Source organism: Drosophila navojoa, chromosome X (assembly GCF_054131105.1).
Source record: "Drosophila navojoa isolate 15081-1374.11 chromosome X, UAZ_NAV_1.0, whole genome shotgun sequence".
NCBI classification, from domain to species: Eukaryota; Metazoa; Arthropoda; class Insecta; order Diptera; family Drosophilidae; genus Drosophila; species Drosophila navojoa.
Window position 1 is genome coordinate 19,253,356 of NC_142895.1, and position 21,453 is coordinate 19,274,808.

Sequence of the window (21,453 nt, forward strand, 5' to 3'; positions counted from 1 at the left end):
CCCCCGCCCACCAATTGAAAGCCCTCGATTCACACAATGGAAACAAAATTGAAATTAAGTAGAAACAAGTGAATTAATTCATAAAACTTTTTATTGTTGCACACTTATAGCACTTAAAATATAAACAATTCTCAATTCCATTCGCGCATTGCTTCTTCTTCTTCTTCTTCTCTGTATTTCAACATTTCTCTTGACTTTAAATGTTACACTGTTTCTCTCTTTCTCCCTCTTTCGTATTGTCGATTCATTTGATTTGATTGTTTTTGTTTTGTTTACTCTGTTCTGTTTATACGTTAGTTTTCAATTCGTATGCGATTTAATAATTATGAAATATTAAATATTTATAATCCTAAGTGATTACTCTTTCGCATTTCGATAAGAACAAATACAAAAAAAAAAAAAAAATGTTTTATTTATATATGTAGAGAGAGAGAGGGAGAGAGTATTTATAATTAAAATACGTTAAATATGTTCCCATAAGCGCCTATATATAATCATATTTGTATATATATATATATATATGTGTGTGTGTGTTTGTTTGTGTGTGTGAGCGATGCAATGTTTGATGTACAATATGCAAGACTATATAATAACCATATAGTAGCTGATATGCTGCCGATATTGCTTGGTTCAATTCCGTTTCGTTCCGTTCCGCTCCGTTCGCTCGCCTTAATATTTACATTAAGTAGAAAATTTGTTAATTATATTTTAATGCATTTATTTAGTTTGTAACTTCGGTTCACTTAAATAAAAAAAAAAATAAAAAAAAAACTTTGCATACTACGTCCCCCCCCCCTCTCTCTCTCTCTCTCTCACTCACTCTCTGATATATATGTATATATATACCACATATATATACAAACAAAACAGATTCGAATTTTGCATTTAGAATTAGTTGAAGGTCCTCATTAATAATTAATGATTAATGATTAATGATTAATAATTAATTATATTAATTAATTGCTGTGCCTTTGCATTACAAACAAGTCAACATTAACACATTAAATTAAATAATAGGCAAAAAAAAAGAGATATGTATATATATATGAGTGTGTATATATATACATATATGCATATATATTTAGTCGTAATCCAATTGTTGCAAGTTCTCGAGCTCCCTTGAGCGGCGTTGACTTAATACAAAGTAGCTCCTGCCGCCTCAGCTGCTACTGCTGTTGCGGCTGCTGCGACTGCTGCTGCTGGTGCTGTTACAGTGTTACTTGACTTTAACGTACACTTAAGTGGTCATCAGCAGGCTGCCCGTTCAGCCCTTCGAGTTGGCCAAGACGCCAGCGCCGAGTCCTTGATTCTCCTCGATATACACATTGCCCGGCTGCAGCGTCTTTAGAATCCTTCGCTCCTGATGCTTGGCATGTTTCTCCACTGCAAATGAGAGAGAGAGAGAGAGAGAGAGAGAATGAGAAATGAGTGAGTGAGCATATGCGCTTGAGCTGTGGCCCACAAGCGTGGCTGTCAAAAACTGAGTGACAGCCGTAGGCCCCATTGTATTAAAATTCAGTGCGGGCGCGTTCTCATTTGCATTTGCCATGGAATCAATTGCGATCGCATTGGATGGGCCCATTAAACGGCTATTGTCGCCGCCGAGAGGCCGCCGCCCACGGGCTCAATGGCCAATTTATATGCAAATTGGCAAACGCCTTGACCAAAAAGGCGCAAAGAACACAAATACAAATACAAATACAAATGCAAAGAATACAATCACACACGCACACACGCACAAATACATACAGAAATGAAAAGAAATTCTTTCGCTTGTGGCATGGAATGCCATCCCGCGGCGTCTCAGCCCAATCGAACCTAGTCCAGTCCCGCCCATCCCATCCCAGCTCAGCTCAGCCCGGCGCAATCCCCCGCCAGGCGCAACGCACTCGAACTGGACGATCTCAAGTGGTTTGACCTTTGACACACTTACCAGGCAGCAGCACATGTTGCGGCTGAAAGAGGCTCGACTGCGCAGCGGACGCTGCCGCCGAGGCGGCCGTCATTGTCGAGGCGGGCAGTCCGCGCAGGGCGTCCGCATTGCCAATGAAGAAGGTGCCACCGTCCAGGCTCTGCACCTCGGCCAGCTTGGCCATTAGCTTCGTGGACAACTCTTCCACATCTGCAGGCAGTCCGCGTCGAAGATGAAGAAGAGGAGGAGAAAAAGAAAGAAAAATAAGAGATGTTAGCATAATTGTCAAGCAACATAAGCGACATCTGGAATTTCGTGTATGGATTTAATAAATATGCGCAAGTCGGGCGTGCTCGACTGCTAGATACCTAGCATTTATACTTGTATTTCAATGAATATTTTTGACTTGATGAGGAAGAGAGTGGCTTATATCGAACCCAAAAGGTATAGCACGAGCCACAGACCATTATTTGGGGAGGAGCGATTAAAATGCATGTATAGAAAGATATTCTTATATACAGTAGAATTCCGATAATTCAAAATGGATTGATTTACACAGAAATTCAAATTATAGAGGAATTTTTGAGATGGATTTTCTTTCAAGGGGATGGAATTTTTCTTTTTGATTTTTCGCAATTTTCAATTTAGCGGGGTTCAAATTATGGAGACTCGACTGTATATTGAAAAATATAGCTATATATGGATAGACTTATACATATACTTATGAATATCAGCATAGGATAAATCGAGCTGTCATAGATGATGCAGTAACTAAAAGTTAGCCAGAGATGTTACGTTATTTGATTCTTCTGCTAGTCGATAGAGGAATATATACCGACAAAGGATTTTAGTAACTTATATTCTTAATATAACAAGTCATCCACTCATCACTTAAGCTGAACTTCTAGTATACTATAATACATATTTATATTATTTATGTTATTTCCAAACAAAACGTGTCGATCGCCCAATCAATGACCGTCCAAGGGCCCACTGGCAATTAATGTACATAGGTACATAAATAGAAAGTCTCTATTTGTGCATTCAAGGTTTGAATGGCTTGCGGATCACGTCTGCCAATGGCCAGATGTATGTATGTACATATGTGATATTCTTTTTGCGTTTTTCTAGTATTTGTAATATTTGCCAACTGTATAAAGTACTGTTATGGCCTTCATAAGGCTGTTAAAATATTTATAATATTTTCGTATTCGCGCTGTCAGATCAACAGTTATTACGGTCAGCCATTTGTTGATCGATGCCAGGAAATAGAAAGGGGGTCGCTCAGGGGCCTTTGCGGCGCATTTCCGACTTGTAAACAAGCGGCGGAGGCGTAAACGGTGGGCGTGCCCAAAAAACAGAAATCAGACAGCAGCAGCCCAGCAGCGCAGTCAGCGCAGCCAGAGAGCAGATAATTTATAATTTATTTTTAAAACTTGAAGTCAACAAAAAAAAAAAAAAAAAAAAAGTGAGAGAAAAAAGAAGGAGAAAAAAAGTGAAAAAACAAAATCGACATGCGTCGAGGAAAAACTGAAAAGCGAACGAGAGAAATGGGAAACAGAAATATAAAATAAAAGATCAACAAGAAAATTAAGTTCCGTTGCCCAACAGACGCGACGGCTGCCTTTCGGTTCTTTGCTTTTTATTATAAACAATCCCAGCAAAAATTTTCACACAACAACACAAGAAGACGGAGGGGAAGAAGAAGAGGAGCGACGGCTATAGCAGCTACATACGTCGTACACAGTTTTTGAGAAAAATCAGAAAGAAAATTTTCCAATTGGAATTGAAAGAAAAGCAACAAGAATTTTACAAATTTGCGCAGTTCAATAAGGCTTAAAATTTCCAATGCGCCAAAGCAAATTAAGCACATATGGATGACTAGTCTCTATAGAGTCTGAGAGGGAGGAAGAGGTAGAACAAGAGCCAGAGGAAGAGGAAGAGCATGGCCGACCACAGGTTCGAGTACTCCCATCTATCTGTTTACGTACGCACATATACATATGTACATGTAGATCTTTGTCTACGGGTGTTTGTATGTATGTGTGTGTGTGTGGCATATTGGGGAAAAGCGGCACAGTCGAATTTTCCGTGGAAACCGTATATATGTACAAGAAGATTCTAGCAAACTGATTAGTGAAAACAGCAAATCCGAGAAAAACCAAGTGCCCAGCAGGAAAGGAGAACGAGGGGGAGGGTAGGGGACGCGTATGATCTACAAAGTAAAATTTTTTACTTCAACAATTATAGATCAATAATTGGGTGTTATGGGAAAAATCACTGCCTAAAGTCTATTTATTATTGTTTTTGCCTGATGCAACAAAGATTGGATAATTAATTGAAGAATGATATCTATTAGATGAGAATATGGTAAGTAAACAAAAATAATCTATTTTCTTACAAGTTATGAGATCTTCAATGAGTTGAGCAGAAAGTAGTTTCTGCTTGTGTATCCTCATCTTTAATTTACTTATCAGATTTTTGGTATATTTAGTATTAAATAGTATATGTGTATATGATGTAATAAACTGCAGCAGAGCCAAAGACTTCATAGAGCACGTCTATAGAGTAGTGGAAAAAAGAAAATTCTAGTATTATAGTGATCTATGAATGATCTGATAATAAAGGATTAGTTTTTTAGGAATACTATAAGCTATCTAGTTACTCTATAAAGATAGTAACTATAGCAGCTCTACAGACTATAGCGACTTCCTGTATAAAGGGAGTAGTCCATAAAGTCATTGATAGAATATTCTAGTATCATAGTCGGTATGTTAGATATACTTGTGTGAAATAAAGTGCTCTATAGCAAAATTAGACACTCTAGGGAGTGCAGAGAGCTTACCCTACGCCTGACACTCATTCGCTTCTCATTCACTTCGTTCGAATCATACGCAAATGGCAAGCTGCTTTCAGGTGCCAAGTGAGTCGCCCTCGCTGGCTGTGCAGTGTCCGCCCTCAGTGTCGCTGCGCTGCTCGGGGCAAGACGGGCACGGCATCGCTATTTTTGGAGTGGCCGTAGAATGCAGGGAACGAAGATCGGCTGCAGTTGTGCGATCTGCATTTGCTCAGCTGGCGCACTGAGCGAATTTATTGCCTTCTGCACATATCCAAGTTGAAGGAAGCACTAAGCGCGTGCCAAATGCATGCGAATGCAAATAGCAGAAATGCCAATTGAGTTGGAGAGGGAGAGAGCGAGAGAGAGCCAGAGAGAGCGAGCGAGAGAGAGAGAGGGAGTGGTATAGAGAGTGGGAACAATTGTCAATTGAGCGCTTGAGTGCGCCTAGTCACACCTTTCGCTGCCACCAAAGAAGTGGAACAACTTCCTGTACAGGTCGGGCCAGCTGGTCCAATATTTAATCAACATACGGATCGAAGTATTCGCCAACTATTTATAGATGTGTGACGAGTGCGACGGAAGTGACAGAATCCAATGAGAAGTGCAAAGACAAATGCCGCCCCTGGGGCCATTCGAGCACATTTGACAAAGATCTGTTACATAAAGATGCAGTTGTTGTTGTTGCTTGTGGCGGTGCTGGTGCAGTGGCATTTCCTGCCCCTCGTCTGTTTTATGGCCCTCGACTGGCTGTGACATGATTTTGGAATTTGATTACATCGCCACGGAAGTGATTCAACTCTGCGGTCTACAAACATCCGCTTGTCCTTGAGCTAGACACAAATGCAGGCAGACAGAGGATGGCGGGACGGTGCTGGGGCCTTGACTCTTCCGTTGTACGTGTCTTTTACCTGTCTGCTAGGTATGTCTCTCTCTCCCCCCCTCCTTTGTGCGAGCGTGTGTGTGTGTGTAGGTTTGCTTCCGGTCCTGGATTAAGACTGGTTAGAGTTGATATTTGAAATCTCAATGGCTGTACTTGGTAACACGCTCAGTTGATCCTAGGCAAGTGTTTTTTTTTTTGTTTTTTCTTTTTGCTTCTTGTGTTGCCATTGTTGTTGTTGTTCGTTGGCTGTTTGCGTTACGTATCGTTTCGTTGGTGGCTTCATAAATTTTTCACACTGGACATGGGCTGCACTCTTGCACTGTGAGCGCTGCGTGGGCTGACGCCAACGTCGGCGCTGACGTCGCCGTCACCGTTGACGTCGCCGTCGACACGCGCTGAATTATGATTACAAGAAGAAAAACAAGACGGGAGCCTATCAAAGCAAGGCATAAATTTTCACGTTGGCCCCGCAGACACGGCCCGTGGGTGGATGGGCGTGAAAAGCGTGGAAAATTCACGCTCTTTAACAATGTTGTTGTTGTTGTTGTTGCTGCTGTTGTTGTTAGTCTATGCCTCCTTATTATTGTTGCGCATCGAACAACATGTGTCTACACACTCGCAACGCCAGCCGAAATGATATATGCCCGCCTAGATAAACACATAGATAGTCTCTAGACTTTCCGATCGCTGCGACCTGTGAGCCCTGAGCTGTGAGTTGTGAGTTGTCAGAGGAGCAGAGCTGCCAAGTGAAAATATTCCAAATTCACTTTGACTATCGAATTTCAGTCACAGGCAGCAGCAGAGCAAGTTCATGTCAGATTTAACATGCAGTCAAACACTCAAATCTAAGCAATCCGAAAAGATTTGTAAGAGATTTCGTTTGGCACCTGAAACAACTTGCGAGTTGCCTAAGAAAAAAGAATTTCACAACACTTTGGTCTAATTTAGCTCTGCAACAACTTTTAGTTGAACTAAAAAAAAAATATATATATATATATATATATATATATATATATATAAATTACATTTAATTTAGTGCATTATATTTATATGTGAGAATATTCATTTGCAAATTTATTAAAAAAAAAAAAAAAACTATAGATATATATTTTAGGTCCTTATTTGATTATTGTATTAAAGTACTATATAAATATTTTATATCTTCTTTTTTTTTTTTGTATGTAGTTATAATTATACACATTAACATTTGTTATTTAATTTTTTTTACATATTTAATCATTGTTTTTTTTTTTATATTTTTAATATATTTTTTTATATATTTATATCTATGTATACTCATTATTATTATTATTATTATTATTATTATTATTATTATTATTATTATTATTATTATTATTATTATTTTTTTTTTTTTTTTTATTTTTTTTTTTTACATATTTTATACATTTTTACTCATTGTTATGTGTGTATGTTATTTAATCATTGTTAATTTTTTTTTTATATTTTTAATATATTTTTTTATATATTTATATTTATGTATACTCATTATTATTATTATTATTATTATTTTTTTTTTTTTTAATTTTTTTTTTTACATATTTTTATATATTCACTTTTTTACATATTTTATACATTTTTACTCATTGTTATGTGTGTATGTTATGTGCTCATTGTTCTGTTCAGTTGTCATATATTTCAAATAAAATACCAAAGGCTCTCCATGCTCAATTTCGTTGCCACTTAGAAAAGCAATAAAAGTTGAAATGCCAAACACTTGGCTCATAAAACTTTAAAGTGAGTTCGCTGAGCAACTCGAATCAAATCAGTGGAAAAGGCTGAACAACTTGGAGACTCCGCGAAGTTAAAGTTGCCCTCTCTCTCTCTCTCGCTCTCTCAGTGTACTGCATGCCTCATTTAAGTTGCGTCTCTGCTTTATTGTGACATATGAGAGGGTCGACATGGCATATGCGAGTACATACATAATTTATGCCCTGTAGGGAACTATAGCCAATTGGCCAAAGGCAAACACCATTGTCAAGGACAGAGATCATTGCCTGAGCCAAAAGCAACAAAATAAGCGAACAAGCAATTATCAACGCATGCGAGTACAGTCGAAGTTGTCTGTAGAAGAGGCGGACTTATCGCGAGGCATTGAAAATCTGAAAGCTGTACGACATACATATACAATATAATACAAATGTAGATCATACACAGTCTATATATGACTAGCTGTATCATAGAATATATATAGACTTTCCGTTGGATTGCTCTAGGTTATCTTTAAGCATACGTTAGCTAAGTATATGAGTCTGACTCTTTCAATATCCATGTCTTTTATTTCAATATATACAATTCATATATATGTATATATATACATGATTGCATCTGCTCATGCACCGCCTGTCACCTTCACACTCATATATCTATCAAGCCATCTGAAATTTGTTACCCTTCATGTTCGGCTGCGGTTTGTGGCACTTTTCATATTTGTTTCTCTTTTTTTGGAGCTCATGTTGCGGTCAGGTTAAACACGAGTGCCAAGCATAAATAAATTAAATTACAAAAAAAAAAAAAAATAAAGAAAAAGAAGCAAATGCAAGGAATTCAAAGCTGGCGAAAAATATTAATAAGTTTATTGACAACAACAACAGCAACAGTAAGCGAATGTATGCGAAACGCGTCTCAGTCGACGTCACGGACGCACATGCGCCAAATATTTGGACGTTTCGTTCTACTTTGGCGCAGGCGCAGCTCGGTCCAAGCCGAGCTGTTCATTAATATGCGCCGAATGGCCAGCTCCTGAGAGAGAGAGAGAGAGACGGCCACCCCGCAGCACCCTGCACCTTAGGCATGCCCACAGTCTTAGCCTTAGCCTTAGCCTTAGCCAGGCAAAGAAATCTCGCAGTAGCTCGTGCAGCAATTCGCTGGAAATCTGTGCAAAGGGACGCTCGTCTTTGGCCATAGGACGTCAGGCCATGGCCAGTGTCTTGAAGGAGATGCCGCTGGCGATTGTCGGAGCGCCCATACATCAAAGTGTCGTGTCTTTTTCAAAACTTATAAATATGTACGAGTCGCTCGGCTGTGGTGCCCACGTTTAGGGCCCGCCGCACAACTGCAGCTGCAGGTTGTTTCTCTCAGCTTTCTCGTTGAAATCAAATAGCACGCCGTCGCACGCCGGGCATGCTAAGCAGCCGGAGCACTCTCCGAGCACGCTGCAACCTTTGGCAATGCAACGTCTAACGTGTTGCGCATTTCAATTCACCCGCCAGCCCGTTGACATGGGCCATGCGGCCCAAGCCGTGTGAAAGTTGAGTGGAAAGACCAAGCCGCTAACGCTCCACTAATACAGATTTCGATGACGTTTAAGTTCAAGAAATTATATGATATGATATGAGTTCCTCAACATTAATGCTTGAGCCATTTGGAAAGTAAAGAAATTCTATTGCTGTGCTTGTAGAACTAAATGAATGGGCTCTAAAAGTTTTCTCTTTTGGTCTCTGAAAAACCTTATACATAATATGCTCTATTATCGATATATAATCGATAGCAGCCTCATTAATAAGTGGTTTCGATTACACATACTATCATCGACTCACTCCGGCTCTGGTTGAACTCACCTTGGTCCAGTCGGCGCTCCATGCGGCGCCATTGGCGCATGTGATGGATGAGTATGCAGGCGGCGACCGAGAAGAAGAGCAGGCAGGCGAGCACCGCTATGAAGAGGGCGCCCGTCTGCCAGTCGAGGGGCAGTGCAGCGGCCGCCTCCTCGTGCAGCTGCTGCAGCTGCTCGTGGGTCAAGTGCTGCAGCGGCGTCGGCTGATCGAAGTGCTCATATTCCGATGACTTTCGGCGCTGCAAAGGGCAAGGGCAAGGGCGTTGAGTGCGAGCTGTACGGGGGAGCTGTACGAACATGAGCTTACCTCCTTCCAGTTGGGCTCCGTCTTGGCCAGCACCACCCAGTCGATCTTCAGCTCGTAGATGGAGCGGCAAACGGTGTCGATGTGCAGCTGGCAGGGGCGCAGCGGTATCATCTCGCCCTGGCAGACGGTGCAGGGCATGCACTTGTCCTGCACCTGATCCCACCAATGCTGCGGCGCGCAAGGCGAACTGGGCGGCACGAAGCCGCCAATGCTGCTGCTGCTGCTCGTCGCAGAGGCGGGTGCGGCAGCGGCAGCGGCAGCGCCGGTGGCAGCACTAGACGCGGAGGCTGTGGAGGCGGAGGTGGAAGCTGTTGATGCGGCGGTAACAGCGCACAAGGAACATGTTGTAGTGAGCAGTAGAAGCGTCAGATAGGCGCCAGTTCTGCTTAGATATGGGATGCTACATCTTCTACGGATTGTTGTTGTTGCTGTTGCTGTAATGCTGTTGCTGTTGTTGCTGCTGTTGCTGTTGTTGCTGCACTCTTCACTCCGCTGTCGCTTTCGTCGGCGTTTGTGAAATTTGGAGTTTGTTTTTGTTGCTGGGCGCATTATAGTTAGTGTTAAGCTGTTGTTGTTGTTATTGTTGTTACATTTACTGCTACTCGTTGTTGTTAATTTCGTTGCTGTTGCTGTTGCTGCTGTTCCGATTGCCGCCGCTGCTCTTGCTGCTGCCGCTGCTGCTCTGCTAGCTGCGCTGTCGCGTTGTATTAACGGATGCATCTCTACAAAATATAAGAAATATATTATATGGTTATTTTGTTGTTGTTTAATATTTATCTATAATAACTGCTAGAGGAGAGAGTTAGATAGACAGCGAAATCAAATCTCTTTATAAATCGGATTAAGACTCGACTGAAAATTGCTATCAGATTTGTTAAAGTTGTAATCGTTCTCCCTGAAAATTTCATATGTAAAATTTCATGGAAAGCAAAAAAAGGAATAAGAATAAGCATGAAAGCTCTAGATGGGGGTGTGCTCGACATAGATATACTCAAAAACTGGATCAATCTCCGGAATGGCAAAGAAACAGACGGACAGAGGAGTGCAAGGACAGTTGAATGCTCGTGTAGTCAGACGTTCAGAAGGGCAGGCGGACAGACAGACATAGGAACGGATGGGAGAACAGTGGAAAGGTCGCACGGGCGAAAGAGCAGTGGAACAGTCGGATAGACCGAAGAACAGAAAACCGAATGGACGGACGGACCTCGTCATACTTATCAAATATACATATATACATACATACTTTGTGAGATCTGCTCAAATAAACTAGTAAACATATAGCCAAAAGGTAGGTGGAACGAAGGGGCTCTGTCACAATGCAGACATATTCCATAATTCAGAAAGATCTGTATGCCATTTGCTCATTTCTATACCACAAGCCAAGCCAAGCCAAGCCCAAGCTGCAAAACCATTTCGCTGCTCTATCCGCTCCGCAGCCAACAAATCTGAGTGCATTCATAGAGAATATTTTGAGCGTTATCTCTGCCTGGCTCTGCCTTGCTCTGCCCATTCGAACTGTCGAACTAATTTGGGTTTATAAATTTATGTCGATTAGCGATAAAGACTGTTTTATTTTAAGAATTTAGCCTTGATTGAAGCTAGAGCACATGAAACGACATCTGTTGCTGGCAGCATTTATAGATTCTTTTAAGTTTTCCCAGGCTTTTCTCACACTCATTGCCTCAGCGCTGTGCGGGGAAATCTCAGCGAAATATTGTTTAGTTTTTCCACTCACATTGACATCGGCTGGCAGACTAATGGAAAATGGCAACACAGCGGGACAACTACTCTACTACCTCCTCCTCCTCCTCCTCCTGCTCCTTCCTCCTACGCCTCCGGGTAGTGCTCTTCAAGCTGCCCGCTTGGATTATCGCCCATAAAAGCGCGCGCAATGGCAAACTAATAAGCCGACCGGCAGCCAATGATGTTGATAATGACCATAATGCGACGCCATCATCATCATCATTATCATTATTATCATCGTCGTCGTCGTCGTCGCCGTCATCGTAATCATAAATGCGTACAGTTTGCAATCAACTTTAATGTCAACGGGGTGCTTAGGCGTTTCGCCAAGCCCCCAACCAGCGGCCCCGGCCCACCCGCCGCTGCATCGGCTCCGCTTTGGTTCATTGCTCAGCCACCGTCCGGCGTTCAGTGTTCGGCGTTCGGCACTCGGCGACCGGCGTCCGGCGTCCGGCTCTTGGCTGCAGTCTCCCGATTCCTTTGCATCAGCGACAACGACAACGACAACGTCGACAACGAAACTATTATAAATGGCATACAATTATTATTTATGCAGCGGCTGTCACTCAATGGAGTAAGTGCATCAGCGCAGCGAGAGCGCAGGGGGTGGTGCGAGAGGGGAGTTATATGGGGTTGGGGTTGGGGTTGGCATTGCAGCGATGACAACAGTGGTTCCACATCCACTCAGCCACTGGGCTTCACTTCCGCTGCAGCAATTGGTTACACTCTAAGGCCAAGGGAAACCAGGAACTAGGCGAAAATAGGTCTGAAATCGAAGAGCGAATCGAAGAGAGCAAAGTGATCGAAATTCGATGAATTGACAGGGTAAGAAACTGCTTAGAAGTTGCTCAAGCTAATAAGATCTTAATAAAATCTCAATTGATTATGAAATTTTATATGAAAGCCGCGTCAACTCTGAGTTGGTATCAAAGCTGAGCTGAGCTTGTTGTTGCTGGGGTACAATGGATAGGAAAAGAGCCAAGCTCTATGAAGCACACGTCACATAGAGCACAAACAACAACAACAACAACAGCAACAGCAGCAGTAGAAGCTGAACGAAAAAACAACAACAACAACAACAGTACGCGAATATAATGGAAACAGCAACAGGAAGAAGATATATTTAATTAAAATCAACCATTGCTCGTATGGCCACCGGGAACGTGAACCGACGAATTGAGCTGGATGATGATGATGATGATGATGATGATGATGGCCATCGAGGCAAAGAAGGGCACAGCCGGGGGCGAGGGTGGAAGGGCCGGCGAGCAGAGCAGAACATTAAGGGGTTTACTGTACTCTGCCTGCATAACACATGGATATAGAGTATTAGCTTAGACCCACGCAGACCTACGAACTGTCAGCGAGATCAGCACTCAATCCAATCAATCCGCTGCGATGGGCAAAAGGGAAATCGATCAATTGGAAATAGAAAATTGAAAACTGGGAAATGATAGCTGACAAGGGGCTAGCTATGGGCCCATGCAAGGGCCGCTGGAAGTGGGGGCAGCGTCTCTCTAATTAGCTGCCTTAGCGAGCCCATCTGATCCGGTCAACAATTTTAATTTCTAATGAAATTCAAATCGGAAATGGCCCATAAGGCATTGGCATTTCCTCTATGGCTATGTGTCTGCCTGTAGCTGTGTGTGTGTGTATGTGTGTGTGTGAGTGGCACCTGTTTTCCACTCGCGCCTATTAAAAATGCATTTCGATTCCAATTGAATAATTATTAGTTGTATTTGATTTCTGTTTATTGCGTCTAGTAGTTCCGTTGCCATGCCCATATCAACTGATGTACCTCCCCCCCTCTCTCTCTATCTCTCACTGTCTATTTGTATAGCCGTAACAAATGGTAAGCACTGTGTCTGTTGGCTACTGTGCTTTGATCTCTGGCCAACATAACAAATGCGCCAATTTGCGCCGTCTTCATTATTTATTGGCCAAGTGCCAATCTATCTGTCCGTCGCTCAATTAGACAGTCATTCCATCAATCATCCCACTGTGCGCAACAATTAAACTAAACAAATATCAAAAGCACAAAAAAAAGTATAAATACAATCAATCATAATATTAGCTAGCTGCCGAGGACATTATGTGCATATTTATATATTTACATATATATAAATTTAAATATTTATTTATTTGTCTATGCTTATAAAAAAAAAAAAAATTATAATAATAATAAAATCCTTGTAAAAAAAATTTGGAAAAAAATAAAAATCCCTAGAAGCTATAAAAATCTCTGTATAAAAATGAATTTCTAGCGTAAGCTTTATATGATCATTAAAAATTGTTCAAGGGAAATAATGCTCAATTAAAAAAAAAAAAAAATGAAAATAAAAATAAAATAATAATAAATTTTGACTTAGTAATAATTCATTTTTGACTTCATGAAGTATTCACAATATATAATATATATATATTTTTTATTTTATTTTCAAGTTCTTCTTTTCTTTTTCCCAACTCTTTGCTCGCCAGACTTTAAAGAGCTGATGCAAATTTAGAGCAAAGTCTAGCAATTTATATATGAGCTATTCTTGAGTTATATTATATTTATAGAAATTTCTCTTCAAGTCTATTACAAATTAGCTTTCAAGATATAATACATTTACATATAAATTTCTTTTAATTTATTTTCACATATCATAAGTTATTTTTCAGTAGATAATTCCGTAGATAATTCTTAAAAAAGAAACGCGTCCAGTATTTAACTATGCCACTTGAAACTTGAAGCAAATATTTCAAATGTCCCTGACCTGGCATTGCTTTCAGTCTCGATCCGCTGTGAATTGTGGCTGCACTCGGTGCTGCTCCTGATCTTGGCCAGCATCAGGCTACGTGCAAGTGAAATGAACTACCAGCAGCTGCCACGGCGACAACTGCTGGCAGTTAAGAGAACGACTCGAGTCGGGCAGAGTCGAGTGAGTAGGAGAAGCGCAGTCAGCTAAAACAGCAACAGCAACAACAACAACAACAACAACAGCAACGTGAAAATCAAGTGTAGCGTATTTATAGCGCACTAACAGATTTACCAAGACTACATATCTCTCTCTCTATATATACATACATATATATATGCATATATTTATTTATTTATATAGACACATATATATTGGTATACGCAGTGCTTGAGCATTTCCAAGTAGTCGAACCAAACATATGCCAACTTGAGAGACCCAAAGGCAACTGCAGAGACATTGAGGCAGCAGCCACAACAACAACAGCAACAACAACAACAACAAAAGAGAAATACAACAACAACAGCCGAGCATATGAGTCGCACATTATTATGTCAGCGACATGTATCTATAAGATACATTTTGGTGCGACCGACTGAGGCGTGCTGCGCCCTGTCGCTGTTGTTATCGCTCTTGTCTGACAACTGACAGCGACAACAATTTAAATCATGTTGCATTTTCAGCTCTGTGCTAATTGAAACTGAACTAACCGCTCCGCCAACACTGAAGGAGAGCGAGCGAGCGAACGGGGGAAGACAGCGTAAGACACAAAGAGTGGGAAAGGGTGGAGGCGAAGGAGAAGGAGACAGTTAAAGGCAAGCCGTAAAATGGGTCAGTCAGTGCAGCCAGAGCTTTTAGCTCGATCGGTAGAACAAGAAACAAATTGATTGATCCATCAATTGATGTTGATTGATTGATAATATCGAAATTGTACAACATTCTTATATGAGTTATTGGTAAAGTCTGATCGATAAGTCAATGGAATACTTTGTCCAAACATTGAGATGATATGAGTTGGGATTCTCTTAAGAAAGTTGTCAAGCTTGTAGGTGAGACTTGGCCTATAAGGCTTAACTTAGCTAAGTCTTTTATGGGAAAAAGCTAAGAAGCTATATATGTCCAACAGCTCGAATAAAGCTAATCGTTGAGATCAAAGTAGGATCATATAAGATCGTAAGCTTTGCGTGTTATATCCATGAGCAATACAACTTGAGTTCCGTATAACAAATCTATAATTCTTTGCAAATCTTGGCATTATTTGCTGCTCTTAAAGTCGTTGTCATTATAATTTCGTACATAGTAAAATTTTGTTTTTAAATATGTTTCTTGTTTAACCAGTTGTTGAACTAGAAGAATTAAATATGATTTTCATGCTAAAATTAGCTAAGCTAGCTAATGCCCAGAAGCCAGTATAAGTTGACAGTTCCGGCGTGTGCAAATATCACACATACATACATACATAGCTCAACATTCAACTACAGGGTATATGCAAATTATATTATTGGCTAACAACCCTTTGCTGGCCAATGCTCTAGCTGGTGCGAGCGAAATTCTTGTATTTTTAGGCCAACAGCTGGCGGCTGTCGCCAGAAATGTTTGCCAAAAGCAAAAAGTAAAACGAAGCATTTGATAGCTGCAATATGATGTATATGATGTATGTGTGTGGAGAGCGAAGCTGCAAGCTCACTCTAAGATACTCTGTCAGAAAAATATACAATTTTAATATACTACAAAGCAGTTCTATTGAAAGGCTAAATTTGCCAAATTAACTTTAAGCAGTTTGCATATAATAGTAAATATATGTATGTATATATAAACAATGCAATGCAAGAAATAAAAATTACAAAATAAAATCATATCAAAATATGCCCATACATACAATACATACGCCTATATATTATAATAGTGCTGCATTTTTATTAGCTATGACATTGTATTTTAATGAATTTTCCATTGTCCATCAATTTAATTATGCTAATGAATAGCGTAATTTTTAAGAAGTTTAATATTAATATATATTTGTGTTCATAAAACATATAGTACAGTGGAGCACTAAATCTTCATGATATACATATGTATGCCATATTTTTAAAGCAATTTCAAACGATTTTATGTATTCATCTTGATGTAATATGTGGACAAATTCCTAAGTTTGTAACAAAAACATCAATAAAATAAAATCTTTATATTCGTTTGAAATTGACTTAAAAATATTACATATGTATATCAGAAGATTTAGTTCTCCATTGTACTGTATGTTCTATGAACACATATATATGTATATTAATATATACATATATGCATATGTGTGCATAGGGTAACTCATGCTTTCAAAATAAAATTGAATAGCGCAAAATAAATGCCAAAAATAATATTGAGAAATTGATTTGAAAATCGTTTGGGTAATTTAAGCAACAATTTCAAATATTTTTATACATTCTTTCAGCAGCAGCAACAACAATTGCAGCAACAATAACTACAACAACAACAACAACAGCCGCATGTAGACAGACATTATTAAAATGTCAACTGAATGCTCACAACTTTTTTATGATTATTGTTGTTTTTGTTGATTAGTATTACTTGAATTGTTGCTGTTGCTCTTGTTGTTGCTTTGGCTTTTGTTTTTCTCTCTCTCTCTCTCTCTCGCTCTCTCGCCCCTCTTCTGCTTATTGCTGTGTAAATTCCACGCGCGACAAGCCATTAAAACGTTTCCATGAGCAAAAAGAGGCAACAATTTAATGAAACGCGCTATGAGCAACAACAACAGCAACAACAACAACAACAACAACAGAGAGACAACAATGCTAACTGATCAGTATTGTTTCAACAACGATTTAGTGGAAATCTTTAGAGATTCTCGTCGAGTGAGTGTGTGCGTGGGTGTATTGAATGTGTGTGAGTGTGTGAGCGTGTGTATATTACGAAATTTTATTATCAAATCAATACAAAACAATTGTAGAAACCAAACAAAACGAGATGTATGTATGAGCATAGAACACTAAATACCCTATGATTAAATAATACAGATATATGAACTAGAATATGAGTTGTGTTGATCATATTTGGGTTTTAATTATACTTTAAGTTAAAATAATATCATTAGATCTTAGTTGAATTTGACTTTACGATCACGTCTTCTTCTTCCAATTTTAAAGTGCATACATATTTATATTATATAGTATATTTGAAAAGGGTTCTCTGATCTTTATTATCTCCACCTAGATATATAATACCATAGATTTATGCAATCCCATTGAGAAACCCTTCGAAATACCCCAGAATAAATATAATCAGATTTTACTTTAGTTCAAATTTCAAATTGAGACTAAAACAAAATTCATGGCAAAGTTGCAAGTAAAGCCCATTCCATATAATTAGCAATAAATATAATTGACGTATTTCCTTTGCAGTGAAGCAACAGATATTCTCATTTAAGAATGTAAACAACGTATTTTGCAACAAAAAATTCTGTTTCCTTACACTATAAAAGCGTCTAAAATGTTTTTAGCTTGTGCTGACAGCTGTTGCGCGATTTATTTTCATTTCTCAGCACATGGAATACCCCGAATGCAAAGTCCATTTTTTTTTTTTTTTCGAATTAGTTTTCGGGCAAAAACATTTCTTTGTTTTGCTCCTCAAGCCACTCGAAATGAGCTTTAGAATTTGGAAGCGAGGCAGACAATACTAAAAACAATTTGCAAATCATTTATCAAAAGTTGCAAATAAATAAGATAAATAAATGGGTATACTCGACTATGAGTTACGCTGTAGTATGTGAATGAGAATGTTAAAAAATCTACAAATAATATTTGAATCAGAAATGTAAAAAGTAAAATGCTTTCAGAAGTCAAACAATATATAAATAGTAAAACTTTTGCCATGGATAACATTGAAAACGATTTCACGCCCTTTCACTGCTTACTGGGTATATTTTCAAGTTGTGAGCGCTTCAGCTGCAACAACAAACGATGATTCGCAGATCTCTGGCCAAAACAAACAAAAGATCTGAATGCTGTGAGGGCAGCAGTTGCTATATATACGTATGTATATGTGAGTGTTTGAATGTATATGCAGACACACATATATCTATATATGTGTAATATATACATATATATGTATATTATGTATGAATGTTTATGTTTTAACAAATGTCAAATGTCAGGCGATCGATTGGCAAGCGATATGTTAATAGCTCTAGCGGATGCTGTTCCTAACCGATGCAGAAATAGATGGAAACATATGTATATACATATATTTGTGCGAAAGAAAGAAAATAATAAATATTGTTGAATTCTGTTATACACATAATAGATACAAATGAATATACAAGTATTGATTCAAGTTTAAATACATATGCAGATACACGGCTGAGTGTCTATGAGTATATCTATGTATATATAGTATATACAGATCGAAATGAAGACTTTAATTCGAATGCAGATACTATTAAAAATTTGGATTTAATAAGGAGATACTGGCAGAGATACAGATAAATGCTAATACATATAGAAATATCGATTAATATACAGATAATGTTTCAGATACAGGTACAGATACATTTACAGGTACAGATACAGCTTCAAAAGACAGACATTAATGTAGATAGAAATTCTGTTGGGAATGCAAATACAGATATATTTAGATACAATATGAGGCAAGGGGGACGGACGCCTTTCAAATATAGCTACAATTACTGTTACGAATCCAGTTACGAATACAGATGCAGATACGGATGTACATATAAACAAATCGAGCTGCATATACAGATGCAGCAGGCACATACACAGGCACAGACTGAGATACTGATATGAGTACGGATACGGATACAGATGCAGTTTGGAGGGCGACTTATTTATATTCTGACAGATTTTTGACATATTCAAAACGAAGGAGGGTCGCGCGTTATGTAAGCAACGCCAGCAGAAGAGTTCAATGTATTTATCTATGTATTTATGGCCGATGGCAACCGGTTGCAGGAGCAGGGAACAACAAGTGCCGACTCCCGACTGCCGAATCGACTGCCAACTCCCGACACCCAACAGCCGACAGTCGACAGTCGACAGTCGATAGCCGACTCTAGGGTCTGCTGCGGCTACCGATGTTTACCCTTTGGATTTTCCTTCCGCTCTTTGGGTCTTTATGGCATGTGTGCACGTTAATAGCACGTCGAGCATATCCATTAGCTCTAGTGCGTCTATGAATATACACACACACATAGAGAGAGAGAGAGCACACGTATTTGCATTTGTATGCGTACTGTGCCCCCTAATGGCAGTGCAACAGTTTGCCTGTTTGTCAGTTAGTCAGTTAGTCAGTTGTCGGACTGTGGGGGTTTCTCATTCAGATTCAGATTCCGATTCTGATTCTGATTCCGATTGTTTTTGTTTCTGTTTTCCTTTCTTTTTTTTTTTTTTGCGCTGCTTTGGACCGCTGGCACAGAGGGCTGCCACTGTTTCTACGCTCGATTTATATTTTTTATCATTTGATTTAATTTAATTCCATTTCATTTCGGCTGCAGGCCCAGCCTCAGCCCCAGGCTAAAGCCAGAGCCGGCCACAGCCCCCCTCGCATATACAGAAACGAGACCGGCAACGCAGCAGAGACTCAGAGAGCAAGGGAGAGAGAGCCAGCGGGAGAGAGAGAGAGAGAGAGAGAGAGAGAGAGAGGGATGGGGAGATGGAGAGCTAGCAGCATCATGATGATCGTTGACGGCAACTGGCGGCTGCTGCTTCCGAAACCGGGCATAACCATAATCATAACCGTAGCAAAGCTCATGAGTGCGCTCTGCCCCCGGTCCATCTGTGGATCTGTCCGTCTGTCGGTCTGTCTGTGTATGTATGTATGTATAGTAAAATATGAGCATGACACTATATACGTACATATCTGACTTATATCTAGATATATGTATGTATATACATGTATTAAATAAATCACTCACTTTTTTCGTATTTTTTTTCGCTCGTTTGCGGTTTGATTATGTATATATGTATTTAGACATATATATATGTATATATAGTTGAGTTGTTATTGTTGGATCTTCAATTTGCTGTTTGCATTTTCATATTTATGTGCTCTTGTTGTTGTTGTTGATGATGCGGCTGTTGCTGCTGCTGTTGCTGTTACACTTCGATCAACAATCAATCAATCAATCAATCAATTAGTCGCATTCGCACTCACACTTTGTTAAACTTTTCGTTTTCATTTCGTTGACACTTTATTTTGCATGATTTTGAGTGCATAAAAACATAAAAAAAAATGAACATAAAATCACTCGCGATTCACTAATCTAACGTATCGGAGTAGCTAATTCACATTCTATGCAAAACTATGTGTGTGTGTATGTGTGTGTGTGTGGGTGTGTGTGCTTCTGTGTGTACATAATCGTATATATTTAAGCATCTAGGTAAGTATACAACCAGGCATGGCAATGGCATCGTTTCAAGTGCCGTCGCGTTTTCCACACATGCGATTGTAAATGTTTCAAACGTGAAAAAAAAATTTGTGTGAAGAACAATAAATAAATAACGCAAAAAAAAAAACGAAATAGTTGTAAAATATAGTAAATACGTTGCGTTTAGTGCTAATATTTCAGAACCACTTTGGAGCGATCGACGATCGCAGCGTTGATCCGCAGCTCGTCGCGTGCGTGGAGAGACTGAGGCATGCAACGTGAGCGATGCCGTGTTAAGGCGACGCCGCTCGCCAGTGTTGGCTAACTGGCGGCATTTTCCCGTTAGAAGTGACCGCTAAAATCTCTCTAGCTACAGCTAGCATTATATGACGTGTTGAAGCTGAATTAAATTGATTTGAGTTACTCTACTTTTTGAATATTATCATTACTTTTCATTTTACTTTCCTTTTTTTTTTAATATTCAATAACAAAAGCTATAAATTTTAAAAAATCTTACGTTTATAAATATTTGAAAACTTATTCAAAACATATTATAAAACAAATAAAATGTTTGATCATATTATTAATTATTATTAATTAATTATTATTAATTATTTTATACACATTTATTTTTTTGTACATATATTTCCCTATGCTTAACAAAGAAATATATAAATTTAAGAAAATCTCAAAGCTTTTATATGTTTTCGTTATACATTTTTTGATTATATAAAACAAATAAATCTTAAATATAAACATGAAATTTGTTTAATGATTTTTATTTGAAACTAGCTTCCGCTATTTTGTCGTTGTCAACACTGTCGCGCTGCCTCTCAGCGCAAAGCGTCAAAGAGAGCGACTCAGAGCGTTCACTCTCTCCGAGCGAGGTCAGAAGAGCGAACGCACGGACGATCTGACATTGTGAACTTTGCTGATTTTTAGGGGTGATTTAGCTCTGCCAGCCAAAGTTCTCTATTTACACCTTGTAAAATTCTTTCACTGCCATAGCCTAAAGGCCAGACACTTTTGTATGTCTTAACGGATATTTACTTCAGCGTATATTGGC

The 21,453-nt window shown here is 39.2% G+C and overlaps 1 protein-coding gene across 2 annotated transcripts; it reads right to left on the bottom strand.

The window, feature by feature from the left end:
• Positions 1-73: 73 nt before the first annotated feature.
• Positions 74-20,662, bottom strand: wgn (Tumor necrosis factor receptor superfamily member wengen). Of its 2 annotated transcripts, XM_089263675.1 has the most exons (6): positions 20,564-20,642; positions 19,935-20,208; positions 9,513-10,232; positions 9,210-9,444; positions 1,934-2,122; positions 74-1,383 (listed from the first exon to the last, which is right to left on the bottom strand). In XM_089263675.1, exons 3-6 carry the CDS (start codon positions 10,230-10,232, stop codon positions 1,265-1,267), a joined length of 1,263 nt encoding a protein of 420 aa, XP_089119801.1. In that variant the 5' UTR covers positions 19,935-20,208; positions 20,564-20,642; the 3' UTR covers positions 74-1,264. The 2 variants fall into 2 exon arrangements, with proteins under 2 accessions (XP_089119801.1, XP_089119800.1); XM_089263674.1 differs by having other exon boundaries at positions 9,513-10,234; positions 19,935-20,662.
• Positions 20,663-21,453: the final 791 nt, after the last annotated feature.